This window comes from Bos taurus, chromosome 14 (assembly GCF_002263795.3).
Source record: "Bos taurus isolate L1 Dominette 01449 registration number 42190680 breed Hereford chromosome 14, ARS-UCD2.0, whole genome shotgun sequence".
Classification (NCBI taxonomy): Eukaryota; Metazoa; Chordata; class Mammalia; order Artiodactyla; family Bovidae; genus Bos; species Bos taurus.
Window position 1 is genome coordinate 80778191 of NC_037341.1, and position 19582 is coordinate 80797772.

Consider the following 19582-nt stretch of genomic DNA (forward strand, 5'->3'; position numbering starts at 1 on the left):
ACGGATTACTCCCTACTTTTGATAGATGTTGAGTAGAGGGAACTTCATGGGTCCTACTTTCCCACCTGCCGTATTTCCTATTGCTTTCTTGGACTCTCAAAACTTCTCAAGTTGGTATGTTCTTAAAACTTTTGGTGATGGGAAATTCCATTTATGTGACTTAGCAACTGCTAGGATGCCAAAAAGCTTCCACCATTCTTAAACCTCAGTTTCAATGAAAAGGTAAAATATAAAATGCTAAACTGTTTTATTCTTAATTAAGGTATTGTTAAGATGACTTATTGCAACATGTCAAAGTACTTAATATTATTTCTAAGATATTTACATAATATATAAATTTTATTTTCTGTACCTGAGTTTTTATTTTACATGGTTGATTTAAAAACCTGTAATTCTTTACTTCTGTTCATCTTTTTAAATAGTTAAAACACACAAGAATACCAAAGTGATTCATTAAGTTACCACATACTTCAGTGGAATTCTTAGCTTTCTTATGAAATTGTTATAATTTTTGTTTATGCAGACTCATTTCTGACAGTCTCAGTTCAGAGCTATTTCATCCTTTATGACTTTTGTTCTCCTCAGGACTCAACTGTTATTTAGTGTTTGCTTCCTTTTATCTCTCTGGATTCATCTTTATTGCCAAAATATTTCTTGCCTTAGGCAAGCTGGGATTTAGATTGCTCTTAAGGTTTTGAAAAAAGATGTTAATAGAAGTTTAATTTAAGTCTTGTAAATATCTCCTTGATACTCTTAAGTTGGGCACTTAAAATTAATAAGTGTATATGTCAGTCTTCTAGGTACCAGAAAGAGCTCCATTCATCACCTGATTTTACTGGCAAGAGTCAAAAATGTGTGTCAGACAGCAGCAGCCACACAGTTTAAATGGTAGTTATTATTTTTATAATTGTTAAAGTAAAATCTTAGCATCTTTAAATCATGAAATTTTTGAGTTCATCACTGTGCTAGGAATTTGGTATCATATAGAAACTATACAGATCTGATTCTAACTTTGAGGAGTTTACATTTTCCATTTTTCTATAGCAGTGAGAAAAAAATAGCCAGTTGACAATGTGAAAATCATTTTAGTTAAAATAACACTGTTTAGAAAGAGAAATTTTTTCTTCCTCTTTTTTTAACTTACTGGGTTATAATCTGGCTTCAGCTTCTCTAGGAGTTTTTAAGAGCCTCTTCTGAGAAAGTCAGAGGGCAAAGTCATGAGCAAGGTCTGGAACACAGTTCTCAGAGTTGCGGCATCTGGCAGAGTTGTAGAGCAGACTGGTGATGAATAGTTTGCAGAAATGTGGCCGTGAGAGTGGGGTTTTCTTTATTTTCTACTAGAAACCTCACTATTTTCTACTTCCAGTTTGCAGAAGCAGTTTAAAGCTGAGTAATTCTCTGAGGTAAAATGATTATTCTCAATTGGTTCCACCCAGCAGAACATAGAGAGGAAGCAGAACCATTATCAGCCCACTGTCAAGACAAGCAGAGCTCATATGAAAATCTGGGCTAAGCTCAACCAAGCATTCAGTCCTTCCATTAAAAAGAAATTCATGGTAATCTTCAACTGTCTGTCTCTTAGGTCACACTGTCCTGAACTGCCCCAAACTGACTGACATCAGGCGGTTACAAAGCTGCCTTTCACTATCTTTCTAGGGTTTGTTCACTTTTTCCGTTGTTGGGTTTTGTTTCCTTTGTGTTGTGTCTTCTTTCTTGGATCATGGTCTCCTCGTGGTAGAACTAACCCTTCAGTGGCTTCTTGAGGAAGACCACATGGGAAGTGGTATCCTTCAGACCCCACACATCTAAATGCTCACTCTGTTTTCACACTTGGTTGAAATGTGGGCTGGGTATAGAATTCTAAGTTGGAAAATGTTCTTTCAGAATTTTGAAGACATTAAGCTATTTTATCTTGTTAGTGTTGCATATTGCCCTTGAGAAGTCCAAAGCTGTTCTTGCTCCATATCACTTGCATGTCACCTGTTTTTTTCTTCTTTAGAAGTCTTTTGAATCTTCTCTGTGTAATTAATCTGAAATTTCACAGTAACTTTTTTTTTTTGCCACCTTCTAAATTTATTTTTTAATTGAAGAAAAATTACGTTACAGAATTGTGTTGGTTTCTGCTAACCATCAACATGAGCAGCCAATGGGAATTTGCTGTATGACTCAGGGTACTCAAACCAGGGCTCTCTAACAAGCTGTAGGGTGGGTTGGGGAGGGAGGTGGGAGGGAGGTTCAAGAGGAAGGGGACACACGATGACTTTTTGTGGGTTCTTTTCTTGTATTAACTTAGACACTCTGTGGGCAGTGCATGTCTTTCAGTTCAGAGAAGTGTTTTTGAATTGCTTTAGTAATGAATTCCTCCCTTCTGTGTTCTCTCTGTCACCTTGTAAAACAGACCTTTGGGCTGATTCTATATGATTCTGGATCTTTTCCTCCCCGTTTACTATTTTTTGTTGTTGTTGCTATTTTGAAGGCAATTTTCCTTTCTCTTTCTAAGACCATCTTTTCTCTGAATGTCCTCTCTTTTGGTCATCTTATTCTTATTTCTTAATGTAGTATCTTAATCCATTGACTGCATTAGTGATTGTATTTTTATTCATACTTTTTCCTCTTTGTGTTGTCTTTGTTTTTCTCCTTGTGATATTTGTCTTTGTCTTCCATGTTAGTACTAGTGTGTAGTAATTCTTTGTTGTCTGCTCATGATTAAAAGTTGGGTACTAATAACTGATTGGAATCTCTTACTTCATGGTAGAGTCTTGTGTTGACTTCAAGATTCACTATATAATGGGAAAGGTGGGCTTTTGCTGGAGAGCTTCTGATTTCAAGACCTTAAAGTCATTCCTGTTGAGTTGATCGGACTCTCCAGAGGTGTTTTCCAGTCTCCTGCCTTGAGCTGCCAGTTTGTGAGCAGTTTGAGGTCTCTGTAACTACAAACTTGGAGTAAGTTTTTCTACACCTCAGGTTTCTTGGCTCTCTTGAGTCTTTGCTGCTCTCCTCGGTGCTTTTTAGTTTCCAATATGTTGTTTTAAGTGTTTTTCCTCTTTACTATAATATTAGCAGAACTCAGAAAGACAGAATTAGATGAATGTGCTCAGTTCTGCATCTTAATCCCACAGCATGTGTGTCATATTTTTAAAGGGTTTTTTATAGAAATATCAAATGCCTATTTTGATGTCATTTCACAGGAAATTTATTAAAGTTTAATGAAATATAAAAGCTACCATTTATTGGTTATTTCAAGCTAATGTATAGTTCCCAAATTGTACTTTGTTCAAAATAAAGTTATTGAATAAGCACTTATAAACACTTTGTGAAGGCCTAATTATGAAACAACTCACTCTTTTCTGAGGATTATATTTTAAGGGGAAAAAAAATCTAACCATGCATGTGGACATATGTTATGTTTAAATTTTAAAGCTTAAAATTAATTTTTTTAAAAAAGACTTTTTATTTCATCCTTACAGCTTTTATTACTTTCAAACAGTAAAAAATCAGACTCCAAGGCCAAAAATATTTACATCTTGAAATCAAATCAGAATTTTTAGTATAGAAATGTTGACAGAATGTTTTATATTTTTATTTAGCTTTTTACCCTGTGAATTTTTCTCCTTTGCTAAGTTTTTTCTTACACTGTAATGTTTTGTTTTGTATTTAAGTAATGTGAATGTACGTGGTTCCATTTCATTCATCCATTTATTGAACATAGATTGTTGACTACTTGTAATGTAGCAGGCATTATGTTAGGCATTGGGGGTGCAACTGTGTGTAAAATGGTTCTCAGTCTTAGCTGTACTTTGCACTTCCCTGGAAAGCTTTTTAAAATTACAATGCCCAGGCCATATCCCAACCACTTAAAATCCAAATATGTCAGAGGTAGGACACAGTCATTAATATAAATCCTGATTAATTATCTTCAGACAAAAGGGAGCTGTTCTACAGTGGAGCCCTCTCAGAATCTGTGTGAGTTCCTACTCAGAAGTTCCTTGGGTGATTCCAGTATGCAGCCAACATTTAGAATGAGAGTCCAAAATTAAGTAAACATTACTTAATTTGCCTCATGATAAATATCATTCAAAAAATAAGTGAAGGATTTGACAATGTGTGGCAGCTTGTGTTTTCCAAAAATGTCTGCAGCAGCACTCTCAGTCCCACATGCTTTCCCGGAATCTTGCCACTTACCATCAAGGGGTAGAATCTTGTCTCCTCTCCACCTCGAACATGGGTGAGCTTATGCCTGATCTAACTAATAGAGGACAGTGGAACTGATGCTGTGTTAATGAGGCTAGATCATAAGAAGTATATAGTTTCATCCTGGCTTTCTCTCTTGGGATGCTCCCTCTTTGAAACCCAGTCTCTATGTGGTGAGAAAGTCCACGATACATGGAGAGTCCATGTCAGGCTTGTGATTGACAGCCCCAGCTAAGGTCTCAGCAGCAAACAGCCTATTCCCGTATAAATACGTGGGAGTGAACTTCAGATGCTTCTCAACCTCAGGTGTCCAGCTGAAGTTCTAACTCATTGTGAAAGAAATAATCCATCCTCACCCTGCCCTTTAGGAATTGCCTAAAGAGTCCATGGCCTAATAAATGATTATTTTCCACCACTGAATTTTGAGGTACCTTGTTATCCAGTTATGTTAATATAGTCAGTTAATCAGAGTGTATAAAGGGAAATCTCACCCAGCTTAGAAGGTGGAAAAGCCTCCCTAAGAAAGTAAAATGTAAGCCAAATATGCAAAATGGATTATAAGCCAAAATGTAAACGTTAAAATTATGAACGTCTAGGAAAAAACATGGAAGAAAATGTTTACAGCCCTGGAGTGAGCAAAGGTTTCTTAGATAGTATCTAAAACAGCATAAATCAGAAAAGGAAAAAAAAAAAAAGGATGAGTTAGGAAACAGTAAAGATTTTTAAATGTACTCTGTTAAGAATAACATGAAAAGTCAAAACATAGTTTGGGAGAATATGTTCATCGTACCTGTACCTGACAAAGGCCTTGTAGCTAGACTATATAAAGAACTCGGACAACTTAATCCAAAGACACGTACCCAGTTTTGTGAAAAGCAGGGGGTTCAGAAGATCTGAATAGATCCAAGCACATAAGAAGATACTTAACACCATTTGTCAACAGAGGTATGCAAATTAAAGCCACAATGAAATGCTGCTACACACCTAGTAAGATGGCTAACATTAAAATGATGGACCATACCAAGTGTTAGCAGGGACAAGGAGCACCTGTAATTCCTGTGCATACGCAACTGGTAGAAATCAAAGTAAAACAGTCAAGGCGTAAAAAGCATATCTGAATTTAAATCTTTTTTTGTAAGCTTGTTTTATGAATAGTTTCATAGAGTCGACAGGTTAGATTTTGTAGAATTCAAGTGATTTAGTTGAACATTGTATTTTCTTTTTTCTTCTTTTTCAGTTAAAAGAGATGTTTCCAGGCTTTCGATTAGCCCTTCCACCAAAACGCTGGTTTAGAGATAATTACAATGCGGAGTTTTTAGAAGATAGGCAATTAGGATTACAAGCGTTTCTTCAGAATTTAGTAGCTCACAAGGACATTGCTAACTGGTATGTAACAAATTGAATAAGAGTTTATGCATTCCAATAACTGGTTTAAACTAGAGAATAAATCTAGGACCATATTTATTCAAGCACAAAAAATATAAGGTAGGAGTATAATTACTTATCCTGTCTAAAAGCAGTAACTGTGATTTTCTTGGCTTTTTTTCAGTAAGGACTTATTTGGTGTTTGATTTATATTAACACTTCCAAAAAGTGTAGCAAAGTTAGACTTTGTATGCCATATAGTCAAACCATCCACTGAGCTGTAAACTTGAGTTCAGTATTTTAGTAATAAAACAGTAGCTAATATATTGGTAGATTTTTGGTAACTATGACACTATATAATTTTGACAATATTTTTAATTCTCCAAAGTAATACAAAAATCTTGAAATCAGGTTAATTTATACAGAGAGTGAAGTAAAAATACCAGAAACTTTTAGAGAAAGGATCAATATCCTTTCTTTATTTTTTGTATCTGAATATATTTACAAGAAAATTGCTATATGATCTGATTGCATCTGGGTATCTAATCTTGGCACTTACATTATCAGATAAATTAGAACCATTTTGAAAAAAATTAGCATTTACAGCTTCCCAGGTGCATCGGTGGTAAAGAATCCACCTGCCAGTATATGAGACAGGGGTTGGATCCCTGGGTCAGGAAGATCCCCTGGAGGAGGAAATGGCAACCCACTCCAGTGTTCTTGCCTGGAGAATCTATGGACAGAGGAGCCTGGCGGGCTGCAGTCCGTGGGGCTGCAAAAGACTCAGACACAACTTCGTGACCAAACAACAGCAGAGAGCAGTTACAGTGCAGCAATAGCATGTTGTGTAGAGACCTACTTTTGGAACAATCTTCAGCATTCTTCACCCTGTTTCCTTAGTCTTTCTTTTATTTATATCACCTCACATTGCAAGACACTCGTACTATACAAACACACCTTGCTTCCTAATGTGCGCTAAGCTCAGTGACTACGTGAGACTTCTGCCACCCTCCTCACTTTCCTCTAATAAGGTAATTGCAGGCCGGACCCCTCCTCCCGTTCCCAGACTCACTGCTGCGGTTGCCTCCCTGCCGTCTCCTTCAGACGTCTCAGTGTGACCTCAAACCTAGAACAGACGTCACAGCTCATTGTCTCACTTTCCCCCAATATTCAGCTCATTGTCTACCCAAAACCCAGTCATCTGGACACATCCCTGTCTTTATACAATACAACTCAAATCTGTCAGCTTTTCTCCATCCTGCCATTGCCACTCTAGTCTAAAGGGTTGCCTCTCACTTAAATCACTCCTTTCCACCACTGTCTTCCTCATCCACTCCTATTTCTGTAGCCCACTGGAGCCACAGTGTCCTTTTGTAAGGCAATTTAAGTCATCCTTTCTGGGCCCTGACTACATGTCTGTCTTTCCAACCTTATGTTTCATTATTCCTCCCTGCCCCTGTTCTCTACATCAGACAGAATTGGTCTTGTACTTTTCACAGTCACCTGTTCCTTTTTTAATAAGCTGTTCCTAGAAAGGCATTTCACACTACTGCCCTTGCTCCCACAGCCCCAGCCTAGATGACTCTTTCAGGCTTCAAGCAGACTTCACTTCCTTAGGTTGGTCTCCTGACCAACCCCTCATCCATCACCACCACTAAAAATTAGGTCAAGTCTTTCTCATAGTATCTTCTCTGCTGGTTCTGAAAGTCAGTTCCTAATGCCTTAAGACACCCGTTGCATGTAACTAACTTCTCTCTAGGATAATACTAGCCGTATACCACCAGTCTTAAGAGAACTGAGAAAATAGTCACTCATATCATTGGCAATAGGATTTAATCCTCATGTGGAGTCCCAGTCGAAAAAGGCTGGTTGGAGCTTTACTTTAGTAGCCTTTCAGTTTGTAACTATTTCTGTGATTATTTGATTGTGTTCTCCCACCAGTCTGAAAGGTGCATACACAGGAGTAGGTCATGAGGCTCTTTGACCCACCATTCAGTGTGCAGGGCCTTTTAGCACAATGCAACAGTCCATGTCAAAAAGTCCTTGTTGAATGAGTGGCAGAACTGTTGATAGTTGTTATTATACTGTTTATAAGAAAAAGAGGGTGAAACAAATATGATCAAACTTAGCAATTGTGTGTTCTTGTCTAGGTGGTGGGCAGATGGATGCTCCCTACTTTTCTGTATTTTTTTTTAATATCTCTCCAAAGGGAAACAAACTCTAAAATCATAGAGAAAACCTTGAAGAAAATATATTTTATACCATACCATAAAAGACTTTTATCTCTAAGAAATCAACAAATCCTATCCCTTTTCTCTTACTCCTTATTCAGTAAACCTTTATATATTTGTATTGAAAATATGGCAAATTAAAATTGAATTTATTCTATGACTACATCATCTTTATTTAATGAAATATAGTATGAACCACTTGATAAACTCATGATTTATTGATTTTTTTAAACATTAAAAGTGTATCTTAGTTGAGCTGTATCTTTTTTTAATTATTGGTACTAGATCTCTGTAGAGTAAACATTCAAGATCCTGTTTCTAAAACTGTCCTTAGAACAGTGATAGTGGTCTTGTTCAGTTCACAGATAGATGTTTTCAGGAAAAGAAAGATTTCTTGGTCAAGTAAGTTGGGGAAAGGTTTCCTTTGACATTCCTAGAATATTAAAGGTTCTAAAGTCTTGCACAAAAACCTATAGTGTGCCTCACGCTTACTTGCCTGTGTATTTTGGTCATATATCTGAGATACTGAAGGAATTTGGTAAGATAATTTAAGTAGAACTCTATAAATAATGTATGTGTTGTTGTTCAGTCGCTAATTCATGTCCAACTCTTTGCAACTCCATGGAAATAAGATAAGTGTAGAAACCTTATGTTTGTTCTAGGGTACTGTCTTTTTCGTGAGTGATGAGTAGCATTTTTTATTTCACATTTTAAGCAGTTTTTTAATTAGTATTTAAAACATGACTTGGCAGAGGGAAGAGTTATTAATCTATATCTTAGGAATTTGTCCCTTTTCATACTAAGAAGGGTATAACAGAAATTGAGGATCTATTTACTAATCTTAATTCCTTTGAAGACTAGGCTTCTCTTCTAACAAAATAAGGGAGATTATAAACTTCTACTTGACATGATACAGATGGTGAAAGTAAAAGGAATTCAGAGAAGGGGAAGATCAGTCCTGTTTGCAGTGAACCAAACAGCACTGCAAGTAGGGAGTGGGGTTTGAGAACCGTGAATGATAGATTAAGATTACAGGTCCGTCTATGAATTTCTTCTAAGGGAGGAAGAGGGAAAAGACAGAATCCCAACTCTTCTTTATACAAACATGAAATTGCATATTTAAGAATCACTATTTAAAGTGTCAGTTAGTTTACATTACCTATTGGTACGCCTGTTAGCATCCTGTTACAGTTGGAATGGCAGCACAGAAAGTTACTGTCTTTATATGGCCAAATAATTATTTGAGATTAATTCTTTATGCGGTTCTTTCACTTTGCTTTTTGATTCCTTAGCACCTCACAACGCAGTTGAGATCCAAGGGATATTAAGAATTGTTGGTTTAAGTGTTTTAAGAGAATATTTTCAGATACACTTAGAGAATACAGAATAAAACAAAAATGTTAATATTTTCCTGATAAAATCTTTGGTTTTGTTTGTTCAATAAATGTTTATTTAGGTCTTTTATGGTATATAAAGTATTGCAGCTACACAAAGGTTCATTAGATGCTAATCCTTTATTTAAGAAAACTAAATAGGAAGAAAAAAGACACACCAAAAAACTAAAAGTTGGATATCTGTCTTTTTCAGAAGGGGAAGAAAAGAGAAAAATTTTAACTGGAGGAGTTAGAGGAGGCTTCCTAGATGGTGGTATTTAAGCTGGGTTTTGAAGAATTACTGATATTTAAACTGACAGAGAGAAAGTAAAGAAGGACTTACCAAATGAAAAGGAATACTACATCAAAATGCAGAAGCAAGCAGGCACAGTCCTGTACCCGAAACAGCATCTAATTTAGCTTGTCAAATGTGTAAAGATGGATGGAGGGGGAAGGTCTCTCATAGCTGTATAATTAAAATATAGCTATTGTTTTATCCTAGCTTCTGCTATTTTGAAATAATTACATCATTTAATCAGCACAGCAAATATCTTACTACTCCATGTTTTCAGAATTACTACACATATATCCTGATTACCATATTTTTCTTCTTAATGCTTTAAAATGCAAGAATTAAAATTATATATATTTTCCTTATATTACCATTCATCTACAAGAGGTTCAGTGCCAGAATTCAGTGTTTTAAACTCTACATCTATTTTAAAAGAAAAAAGTCCAGGTATATCTGGATTAACGGAAGCTCATTATTTAAAACAAATACTATCCAAACATTTTACATGAGGAATCAATTGAAAGAAATGAGACTCTTTACCCTTTGAAAAGAAAACTTACTTGGAGAGACATGGTAACCATATTCAGGTGTTTGAAAGTCTTGTGATGGGGAAAAGAATTAATCAAATGAGGACTTCCCTGGTGGCTCAGTGGTAAAGAATCCTCCTGCCAGTGCAGGAGACACAGGTTCAATTCCTGATCCGGGAAGATCCCACACGCCTCGGGGCAACTAAGTCCAGGGACTGCAGCTAGTGAGCCTGTGCCCTGGAGCCTGGGAGCTGCAACCGCTGAAGCCCACCTGCCCCAGAGCCAGTGCTCCACAAGAGAGACCCCCACACCCAGAGTAGCCCCTACTCTCCACAGCTAAATACCACGCAGCAGGGAAGACCAATCACAGACAAAAATGAGTAAATAAATAAACATTCAGAAAAGAATTAATCAAATGATAGTTAGCTCTAAAGCCAGGCTTCTCCACTGCCAGGCACATCATGTTCAAACACAGATTCTGAATTAGCAAGGTCTGGAGTGGAGATGCAGTGTTTCTAACCAGTTTCCCAGTGATGCCGATGCCGCTGGCCTTGGACCTCATTTTGAATAGCAAGACAAACATGTAAAACTCAGAATAAATGAGAAGTTAGAGGAAGCCCCCAGTAAACTCAGATAAAAAAGTTACATGTCCTTTCAAGCTGTCTGGTATAGAAATGTGTTCTGCCTTTTGAGTAAGTGAGTTTACCTTAAGTATTAGAAGAGACTAGGCTAGGTAACTACCAGTGGTATTAAAGAGGGAATTATTACATGGGATATATTGAATTAATGACTTCTTAGGTGTCTCTTCTAGTTGTAAAAGTCAATAAATTATAATTTTTGAGCAAGAACATCTAAAGTAACTTTTTTATACATTTTCATATCTTCTCATGTGTCTAAGTTTTTATATATAAAGAGACTGTCACGAGAGGTTGAGTTAACCTTAGTGTTTTTATAAAATGAAGGAATTCAGTTATATAAGCAATAGCTTATATAATGCTAGCTCATGAGAATGAACACGTTATTGCTAAGGTTGGTTGGGTGATTTTTACACAAAATATTAGTTTGGTAGACATTTAATTATGGACAGTTTTCCTTTTAATGCATTAAAGCTAAATATGTTGTATTCAGATACATGTAAACTCTTACCTAATTGGGTCTCAAAGATCTTACGCAAAATTCCGTTTCCTGAGCCTGGTAGTGAAATAATTTTAAGCAATTACTTAACTGATTTTAATCAGTGTCTCCAATTAGAAAATGAAGTAATTAGACTAAATGTTCTCTGAAAATATCCCCTTTGAGCTCTAAGTTTCTTACTCTTTTTGTTGTGCTTCTTTATAAATCTTGAAGTCATACCATCAGAAGCAACCAAATTCTAACCTTCTTTTAACTCTTAAGACTTTTGGTCTTACATTTTGCTGTCTAAGCTTACTTTCACATGAAAGGAGGAATATCTGTTGAAAACTAAAATCCATCTCAAATTTGAGAGTTCTGCTGTATTATTTATATACAGCAGTGGATAGAAGTTTGTTCTGATGCTCTTAAGAGTTTCATTCCTTTTTTTTTTTTCCTAATTGCATGGCTCTTACAAACAAATTCATTATTTTTGAACACTAACTCTGTGCTGTGCTAATTAATTGGTTCAGATTCTTACAGTCCTGAAACTTGTCATCTACTTTTTGGTGAAGCAGAAGACTGCTTGGTTAAATAGATAATGCTAATAAGACTGTGTGGAAGTCCTGTGAAAGGGATGTCTTCAAGGTGGTGTCATAATGCATGTAAGAGCACTGGGCCTGGTAGCGTGTGGAGGAGAGGGTGGACCAGGATAATAACGGCAGGCGTGAGACGACACCATTTCTGAAGTGTCAAATAAGGAAGGCCGTTAAAGTCTGAATGTGCGCAGGTACTTTATGCCAACGCCAAGACCTCAGCTTTGTTCCCTCTTGTTAGAGGACGCACAGATGGGTTTCAAGGTGGGTTTGACATAAAACATTTGTTCTGGAAGCATTTCATGTTAGAAGGAATAAAACTGAAGGTCGGGACACAAATGAGCTGAAAGAAACCAGGTGAGACATAATCAAGGTGTAAACCAGGCCCACACATCCGCCACAGGAACGGAAGCATGAGCCCTTCAGCCCCACACCCACCAGCCCAGCTCCTGCACGGCAGCCCTCACCGCCACCAGCCTTGAGAGTCCCTGTCCTCAGGGCTACAGTCAATGTCAAATTTTGTTATTTTCTTTTTACTAGTTGAGAATACTGAAGAGAAGTAGTAACTTATAAAACATTTCTATCTGAAATCCCTCATTAATTTTTTCATGCAGCGACTTTTTGTGCTTAATTTGGTTTTGACAATTAGTATCTAGTATTTTAGTACATTTTTTACCTAGCTCTTTATTGACCTTTTAATGAATTGTAGGCATTAGTTTTAGCTTTTTTTAATATAAATTTTGAGATAAAGAGCATATTTAGCTTTAAATTACTGGTCTGTTAGAAAACTGGGATGTAAACAAATACATACCCATGAAAGAAAAAAAGATACATTATGAAATACAAGGTGAAGATTCACTGAGTGAAATAGTTTTTTAAGAAATTTGAAAATTACAGTGAAACTCTTCTAAAGGAAACTTTTTCAGGAGACTCAAAGGAAGAGTCTAAGTTACAGGACAAATTTGCTCTGATAAAAAGAATGCTGAGGGATACCATCTCTGGTTTCCTTATCGTTGGGCACATTAAGTCAACAATTGATCACAATTTTAAAATAGGGATTTCCCAACCACTCTTTAACTCTAGGTACTAAAGAGAGCAGAAAGGTGGTCTTTTCTTACCTTTCAATTCCAGATTATTGGATTTTCTCTTAGATAGATTTCCCTCCTATCCTGATATTACCTTTATTATCAAGGTCAAATGAAAAGTATTAAGCATTGAATACAGAAGAGAGATTAGGGGTTATATTGAACTTATCAGTGAACAAGTAAATAAAACTTGTTTAAAAGAATTAACTTTTATTTAGTCCATAGGTCATTTAATAATATAGACCCTTTGGTACTTATACTTTATTTGAATTTACTTGATTTGTTTATAAATTATACATTGATAATGTATAATAAATCACTGAGCAGGCCATGGCACATATAGGCAATCAAATGTTTATCAAATCTAAGTAAAGTTCTCCAGTCAGTGATTCTCAAGAAGGGGTAAGAGCTTGATTTTCTAGACAGGAAAAACATATCAGAATTTTTGATAAAGCAATTGTTTTCTCAAACACTACTCTCTGTCAGACATTCTTATCTGCCCCTTTTCTTGGATAAGCAAGAAAGCTTGAGAGTATTAACTTTCTTCCTCCATCAAGTGAGTCCTGTTGAAACAGAAGAAATGTATTGAACCCTTTAAGTGTTTTGTAAATTACAGTTGTGATGCCAGTTTTAAATTTCATTCTTATGCCACAGATTAAACAAAGTGGGACATAGAATATAACCTTAGAATTATAGTGGAAAAAAAATTAGAGAATCCATTGGACTTCATTTGAGTAGAACTCCTGTTTAGTCGCTAAGTCATGTCCAGCTGTTTGCAACCCCATGGACTGTAGCCCACCAGGCTCCTCTGTCCAGGGGATTTCCCAGGCAAGAATACTGGAGTGGATTGTCATTTCCTTCTCCAGGGGATCTTCCTGACCACCTCCTGTATTGCAGCTGAGTTCTTTATTGCTGAGCCACTGAGGAAGCCCAGTCATACTTTTTGAGTATCCACATTTTTAACACACACACAGAGCTGTCTCTAAATCCCAAATTACTTTTTAGAAAGAGGAATGTCATATAACAAGTTCAGTTTTTACCTTCTTAACCTGTTTCTGATCATTGAAAAGTATAAATATAACTATCATTTCATTATTTTGAAATTTTTGGTAATTCATAAATGGGATGATCAGAATTCTTTTTCTTGAACTCTCTAGAGAAAATACTTAAGTAAATTAATATAATAAACATAATTGCAAGAAAAATCTTTAATTTGTAATTACTTTAGAATCATCTCCTAAAGAGGGAACAATGGTGTATAAATTAGAAATTGTATTTCTTCATAACAAGATAATGGCTTTTTTAGACTAGTTCAAATAAACATTTCTCTGAATGCTATGCCTGTTCACCATTTAAGTTGCTCTCTTGTACTGTTATTCAGATTTATGTTTTATGTCATATAAACTATGTAACAAATTCAGAATGTCTGTTTATGTTCGTAGGACCTTAGAAATAACCTAAAATCTTTGTATCTTCTATAGATTTTATATTTGTATTTTGTTACCTGTGTGAAAACACATAAGCCATCTTGCTTATTTTCTTGCTTATCAGAACCAACTTACTTAAAACACCATAGCTTCGGAATGACTTTTGCTTTCTGCTGTCTTTTGTAAACGTATTTGTACCCCAGCTTTTTTTTTTTTTTTTTTTCTATGAAAGCCTTGCAGTGAGAGACTTTCTTTGTCTGGATGATCCACCAGGTCCATTTGATAGCTTAGAAGAAAGCAGGGTAAGTGCTGTATTATATATCACATGAAAAGAGGAACAAATAATACCATACAATAACTTCATTGTTTCTTGAATGGAATAGCAAACAGCAAAATTATAATTTCAGACTGGTAGTTTTGCACAGAAAGCTTTTAATGTTTGAGTCAAAGCTTTCTTTCACTGAAGTACATGGACCTAATTCAGTAAAAAAGTAAAATTTCGTACATATCATATAGTCAGTGAAGCTCGAAAATTAAATCCTACATTTATTCTCTGTGTTTTTACCATTTCAGAAAACAAAAAGAAAACTACTTGGAAATTTATTTTACATTCAAAAGCAATATGTGTATGTTGAATTTTCTTCCATCCAAGTATCAAAGTAAGGAAACTGCATTTAAAATCAAATTTAAAAAACCAATCTCCAGAAGTTGAAGTTACTATCTTGTTATCAGTTCAGCTCAAGCTTGATGCTACTCAAATTACGCTAATTGACGTTTAGAGTGGCCTATTTCTTGAAGAAATTGGCTAGATTCACAGATTTGGTAATAATAGATTAGCTAGGATTTTATGCAAGTTTTTCCCTAAATGTTTAATGATTTTCAAGTGGAACAGATTTAATTGTTAATGTTTTCAGTTAAACTGAGTCAGTTTTTTGTGTTAGAAGCATGCCATAGCTTTTTTTAAAAACAGCTTTATTGAAGTAAAATTTTCATCCATAAAATTTGTTATTTGCTATTTCATTGTAAATGTACAATTTAATAACTTTTAGTAAATCTTTAGAGCTGTGCCTTCATTAACATACTCCAATTTTAGAAATTTCCACGACCTCAAAAAAAATTCTACAAGCCATTTTGCCATCATTCCTCAGTGCCAGCCTCAGATGACTACTGTTCTGCTGTCAGTCTCTGCGAATATCTTTTCTGGTTATTTCGTATAGATAGAATCATATCGTGTGTATATAGTGCTTCCCCAGTGGCTCAGCAGTAAAGAATCTGCTTGCAATGCAGGAGACACAGGTTCGATCCCTGAATGGGGAAGATCCCCTGGAGGAGGGCATAGCAACCCATTCCAGTATTCTTGCTTGGAGAATCCCATGGACAGAGGAGCCTGGCAGCCACAGTCCACAGGGTTGCAAAGAACTGGACACTACTGATCGCACAGAGTCGGACACGACTAAAGCGACTTAGCAGCAGCAATAGCAAAGCAACTTAGCACACACGTGTGTATATAAATATATATCAGTTCAGTTCAGTCACTCAGTCATGTCCAACTCTGCGACCCCATGGACTGCAGCACACCAGGCTTCCCTGTCCATCACCAGCTCACATGCTTGTAAATGTATATGTGTCTATATAAATACATAATACCATATGTACAATATGCATAGCATATAAAAAAACAGATGCAAAGATTTTATATAAAATCTTTGCATTTTTTTTTTAATTTAACATAATGTTTCTGAGCATCATCCATGTTATGCATGCTAATAATGTGCTCAGTCATGTCAGACTCTTTGTGACCCCATGGACTGTAGCCCCCCAGGCTCCTCTGTCCATGAAATTTTTCAGGCAGAAATACTGCAGTGGGTTGCCATTTTCTACTCCAGGGATCTTCCCAACCCAGGGATTGAACCCAGGTCTCTTGCATCTCCTGCACTGGCAGGCAGATTCTTTACCACTGGGAAGTGCCACCAGCGAAGCCCATCCGTGTTACAGTCTCTCAGTGTTTCATTACTTTTTATTATTGAAGGGTTTTCCGTTGTATACATAAACCACATTTTGCTTATCCAGTCACCAGCTGAGGGATATTTGGATTATTTCCAGATTTGTACTATTACGAATAATGCAGCTATGAACAATTTCAAGAAGACTTTCTGTGGACAGATGTCTTCTTTTCTCTTAGGTTGGTTCCTGAGAGTAGAATGTCTGGTTATATGACAAATCATGTTTGCCATGTAACCAGACATTTATGTTAACTTTAAGAAGCAGAATTTTCTCAGGTGGCTACACCATTTTACATTCCCACTTGTCATGTGTGAGAGTTCCAGTTTCTCCACATTCTCACAGGCATTAGATGTTGTCTGTCTTTTGGATTATAGCCTTTCTTGTAGATATGTCATGGTATTTCATTAAACTTGGAATTTTATTTCTGTAACGGTTTTCATGTTAATTGCTTTTTCATGTGCTTTTTATGCCATTTGTATGTTTTCCTTGATGAAAGCTTTTTGCTTATTTTTTTAGTTGGATTGTTTGTCTTACTGAGTTGTAAGAATTCTTTAGATACAAGTCCTTTATCAAATATGTTTTGCATATATTTTCTCATAGTCTATGTGTGTCTTTTTATCTTCTTAATGGTATATTTTGAGGTACTAATGTTTTTAATTATTAAGATATTCATTTTATCACTTTTCTATTTTGGCTTATGCTTTTGGTATTGTATCACAAGAACTCTGCCTAACATATGACCACAAGTATTCTTTCCTATTTTTTTTCTAGAAGCTTTATAGTTTTAACTCTTACATCCATCCGGAGCTAATTTTGTATAAGGTGTGAAATAATGATCTTGAGTTTCTATAAATATTTACTTGTCAGTGCCCTGTGTTGAGTTATGTTGGCACCTTTATCAAAAGTCAAGTGAATGTGAAAGAACAGGGTTCACTTCTGGACGGTCTTCTTTCATTGACCTCATTAATTATCCTTATGCTGCCAGTACTGCACAGTAGAAATGAGTAAATGACAAACACATACGAGATGTTAATGAGACAGCAGGGGAGGAGGAGAAGAGGGGAGTGGAAAAGACTAGGCTACCTGGGTCATACAAAGCAGTGAAATGCCATGATCTAAGGCCTGCCTGGTGGATTTGGTGGTTAGGGATTAGGAGGTAGAGCAGATGTTCCCTTGGATTCTAACCTACTGTTGGTCCATCCAGTTGAAGAGGACCAATAGGCATATGAATGACAACTGTGTACTCAGGAAAGGTCTGGGCTGGAGATTAGCAGGGAAAAAAAAAATTGATAGCAAATAGTATAGGTTATAGTTGAAGTGGTAACAGTAATTGCCCAAGGATGTCATATAGAGCAAGAGAATATATAATCAAGGACAAAACTGTGAATGCCCACATGCAAAGAACGAGTAGAAATCTCGCTGTAAAGTTAGGGGAACCACGGAGTTTCACAGATGCCTTTTTTTTTTTTTTTTTTTACTTTTTAAGTATAGTGACATGCGGTGTAGTTGAGAAAACCAGCATTTTGGATTTGACAATTAGAAGTCATTATTAGCATTTGCCTTGGCACAGCTAGTATAGAAAAGAGAGTAAGACTCTTAGTGAATTTGGCCATAGGTAGGGATGGGAGGGAGGAGGTAAATTTGGAGGATAAAAAATTTCATCCAAAGGGTTCTGGGAGGGTAGCATTTTTTTTCTGGGATGGGCATAAAGATCATCTGCTGGGCTTGGGATAACCAGGAGTAACATACTGTAGGAAGTTTGCAGGAATGAAGAATTCAGTCACACGGGAGACAGGGAATGATAGATAACAAGAGATCATTCAAAGAATTGATCAGCAATACTGAAAACCTAAGTGCGTAAGTGACCCAGATTTTTTTCATGACATCATTCTGTCAGTATGATTTTAATTTTTATTTCAGTACTTTAGCTTCCTGGTATAAAGGATAAAATGTCCTTGCATGAATATAGTGAAAGGAGAAGTAAGGGGAAATAATATTGAAGGTACTATGATGGAAATTCTGATTATCGGATATGTCTTCTGAGCTAACACAAATGGGATCAATAACCAGTTTGTTTCCATTTTGTTTTTTAAGTATAATCATCTTAGAGTGGGCAAAAGCAGACTGAGTAGAATAGAAACTAAAACAGTGGTTATTGGTAATTTTTTCCAAGTTGTACACTGGAGACATATCACATATTCATTTCTGGCACCCTGACTTACTATTTAATAATTCTCAGGAAAAGGGACTTGTATTTATTTATGATTTCCCCAGTAAGTGAGAGCTAAGGTAGCAGAAACCTAAAAAGATGAGAGTGGAGAACAAAGCACCTGGGTTGTATCCATATTATTTTGATTATCTGAGTTCTTGAACTCTTCAGTTACACTCTTCAGAAGTGTACTGCATAAGTAGTTCATGTTATTCTCATTCTGCATGTGGTTTTTATTTGCTGTTTGTTTTTAAGGCTTTCTGTGAAACTTTAGAAGAGACAAACTACCGTTTTCAAAAAGAACTACTTGAAAAACAAAAAGAGTTGGAATCACTGAAGAAACTGCTCAGTGAGAAGCAACTTCTTATAGACACTCTAGAAAACAGAATCAGGTATGTGCTGTGGACTGCATTTTCAGTCCACCAAGTTCAGCTCAGTACTCTGGACTAAATACCTTTTGTCCATTAATATAATTTAGGAAATTTCTGACTCCAGAAGTCTTAGGCTCACGGTGTACATCCTCATAGATGGGGAAAACTGTTGTCTGATTATTTATTTAGAAGGCTGAAAATTTGAAGGGTAGGAAATACTGGGAAAATAAGGCTGTAGCTGTTCACCAAGGCAAACATTATCTATTTTAACCTATTTAAATGATATGTTTGTTTCTAGTCATTTATACCAACTCTTCACATATTGAAACTTCTAATTTGCCCTCTTGTCAGCATATATCAAATTGATGTTAAAATCATTTTAAACTAATCATAAGTACTGATTTCACTATTGACACTTAGAGTCAACAGTTTATTAAGTATATGACTCCACTTAGAGCAGCTAAAAGCTGCTAAAGCTACATGCATCGACAACAATAAATATATACCTATTTTACTCATAAAAAACAACTTGTCACTGTACTTTACCTCTAGGACATTATCTCTGAAACCTGAAGAATCACTGCTCATGTCAGGAACAGAAGGCAGACAGACCCTGAAGGTGGAGCCCTCTGCGCTTGAGGTTGATCAGGGTGTCCTGGATGAAGAATCTAGGTATATAATGTTTGGTTTACTGTAGCCTAATCATCTGAGTAATTGGGGGGAAATAGTCATGCTCTATGGGGTCTTTTTTTATGAATTCAGTATCACTGTATCATGAATCTGATGAGCAAACACAGGGAG

General features: G+C 36.1%; 1 protein-coding gene across 6 annotated transcripts in view; it reads left to right on the plus strand.

Moving 5' to 3' along the window:
• SNX16 (sorting nexin 16) overlaps window positions 1–19582 on the plus strand; it is a 38580-nt gene that overhangs the window by 15331 nt on the left and 3667 nt on the right. For all 6 annotated transcript variants that reach the window (XM_005215710.5, XM_015474558.3, XM_025001894.2 and 3 more), the window contains 4 exons: window positions 5429–5577; window positions 14430–14499; window positions 18666–18802; window positions 19334–19453. In XM_005215710.5, coding sequence (XP_005215767.1) covers window positions 5429–5577; window positions 14430–14499; window positions 18666–18802; window positions 19334–19453 — 476 coding nt within the window. The remainder of the gene's footprint in view (window positions 1–5428; window positions 5578–14429; window positions 14500–18665; window positions 18803–19333; window positions 19454–19582) is intronic.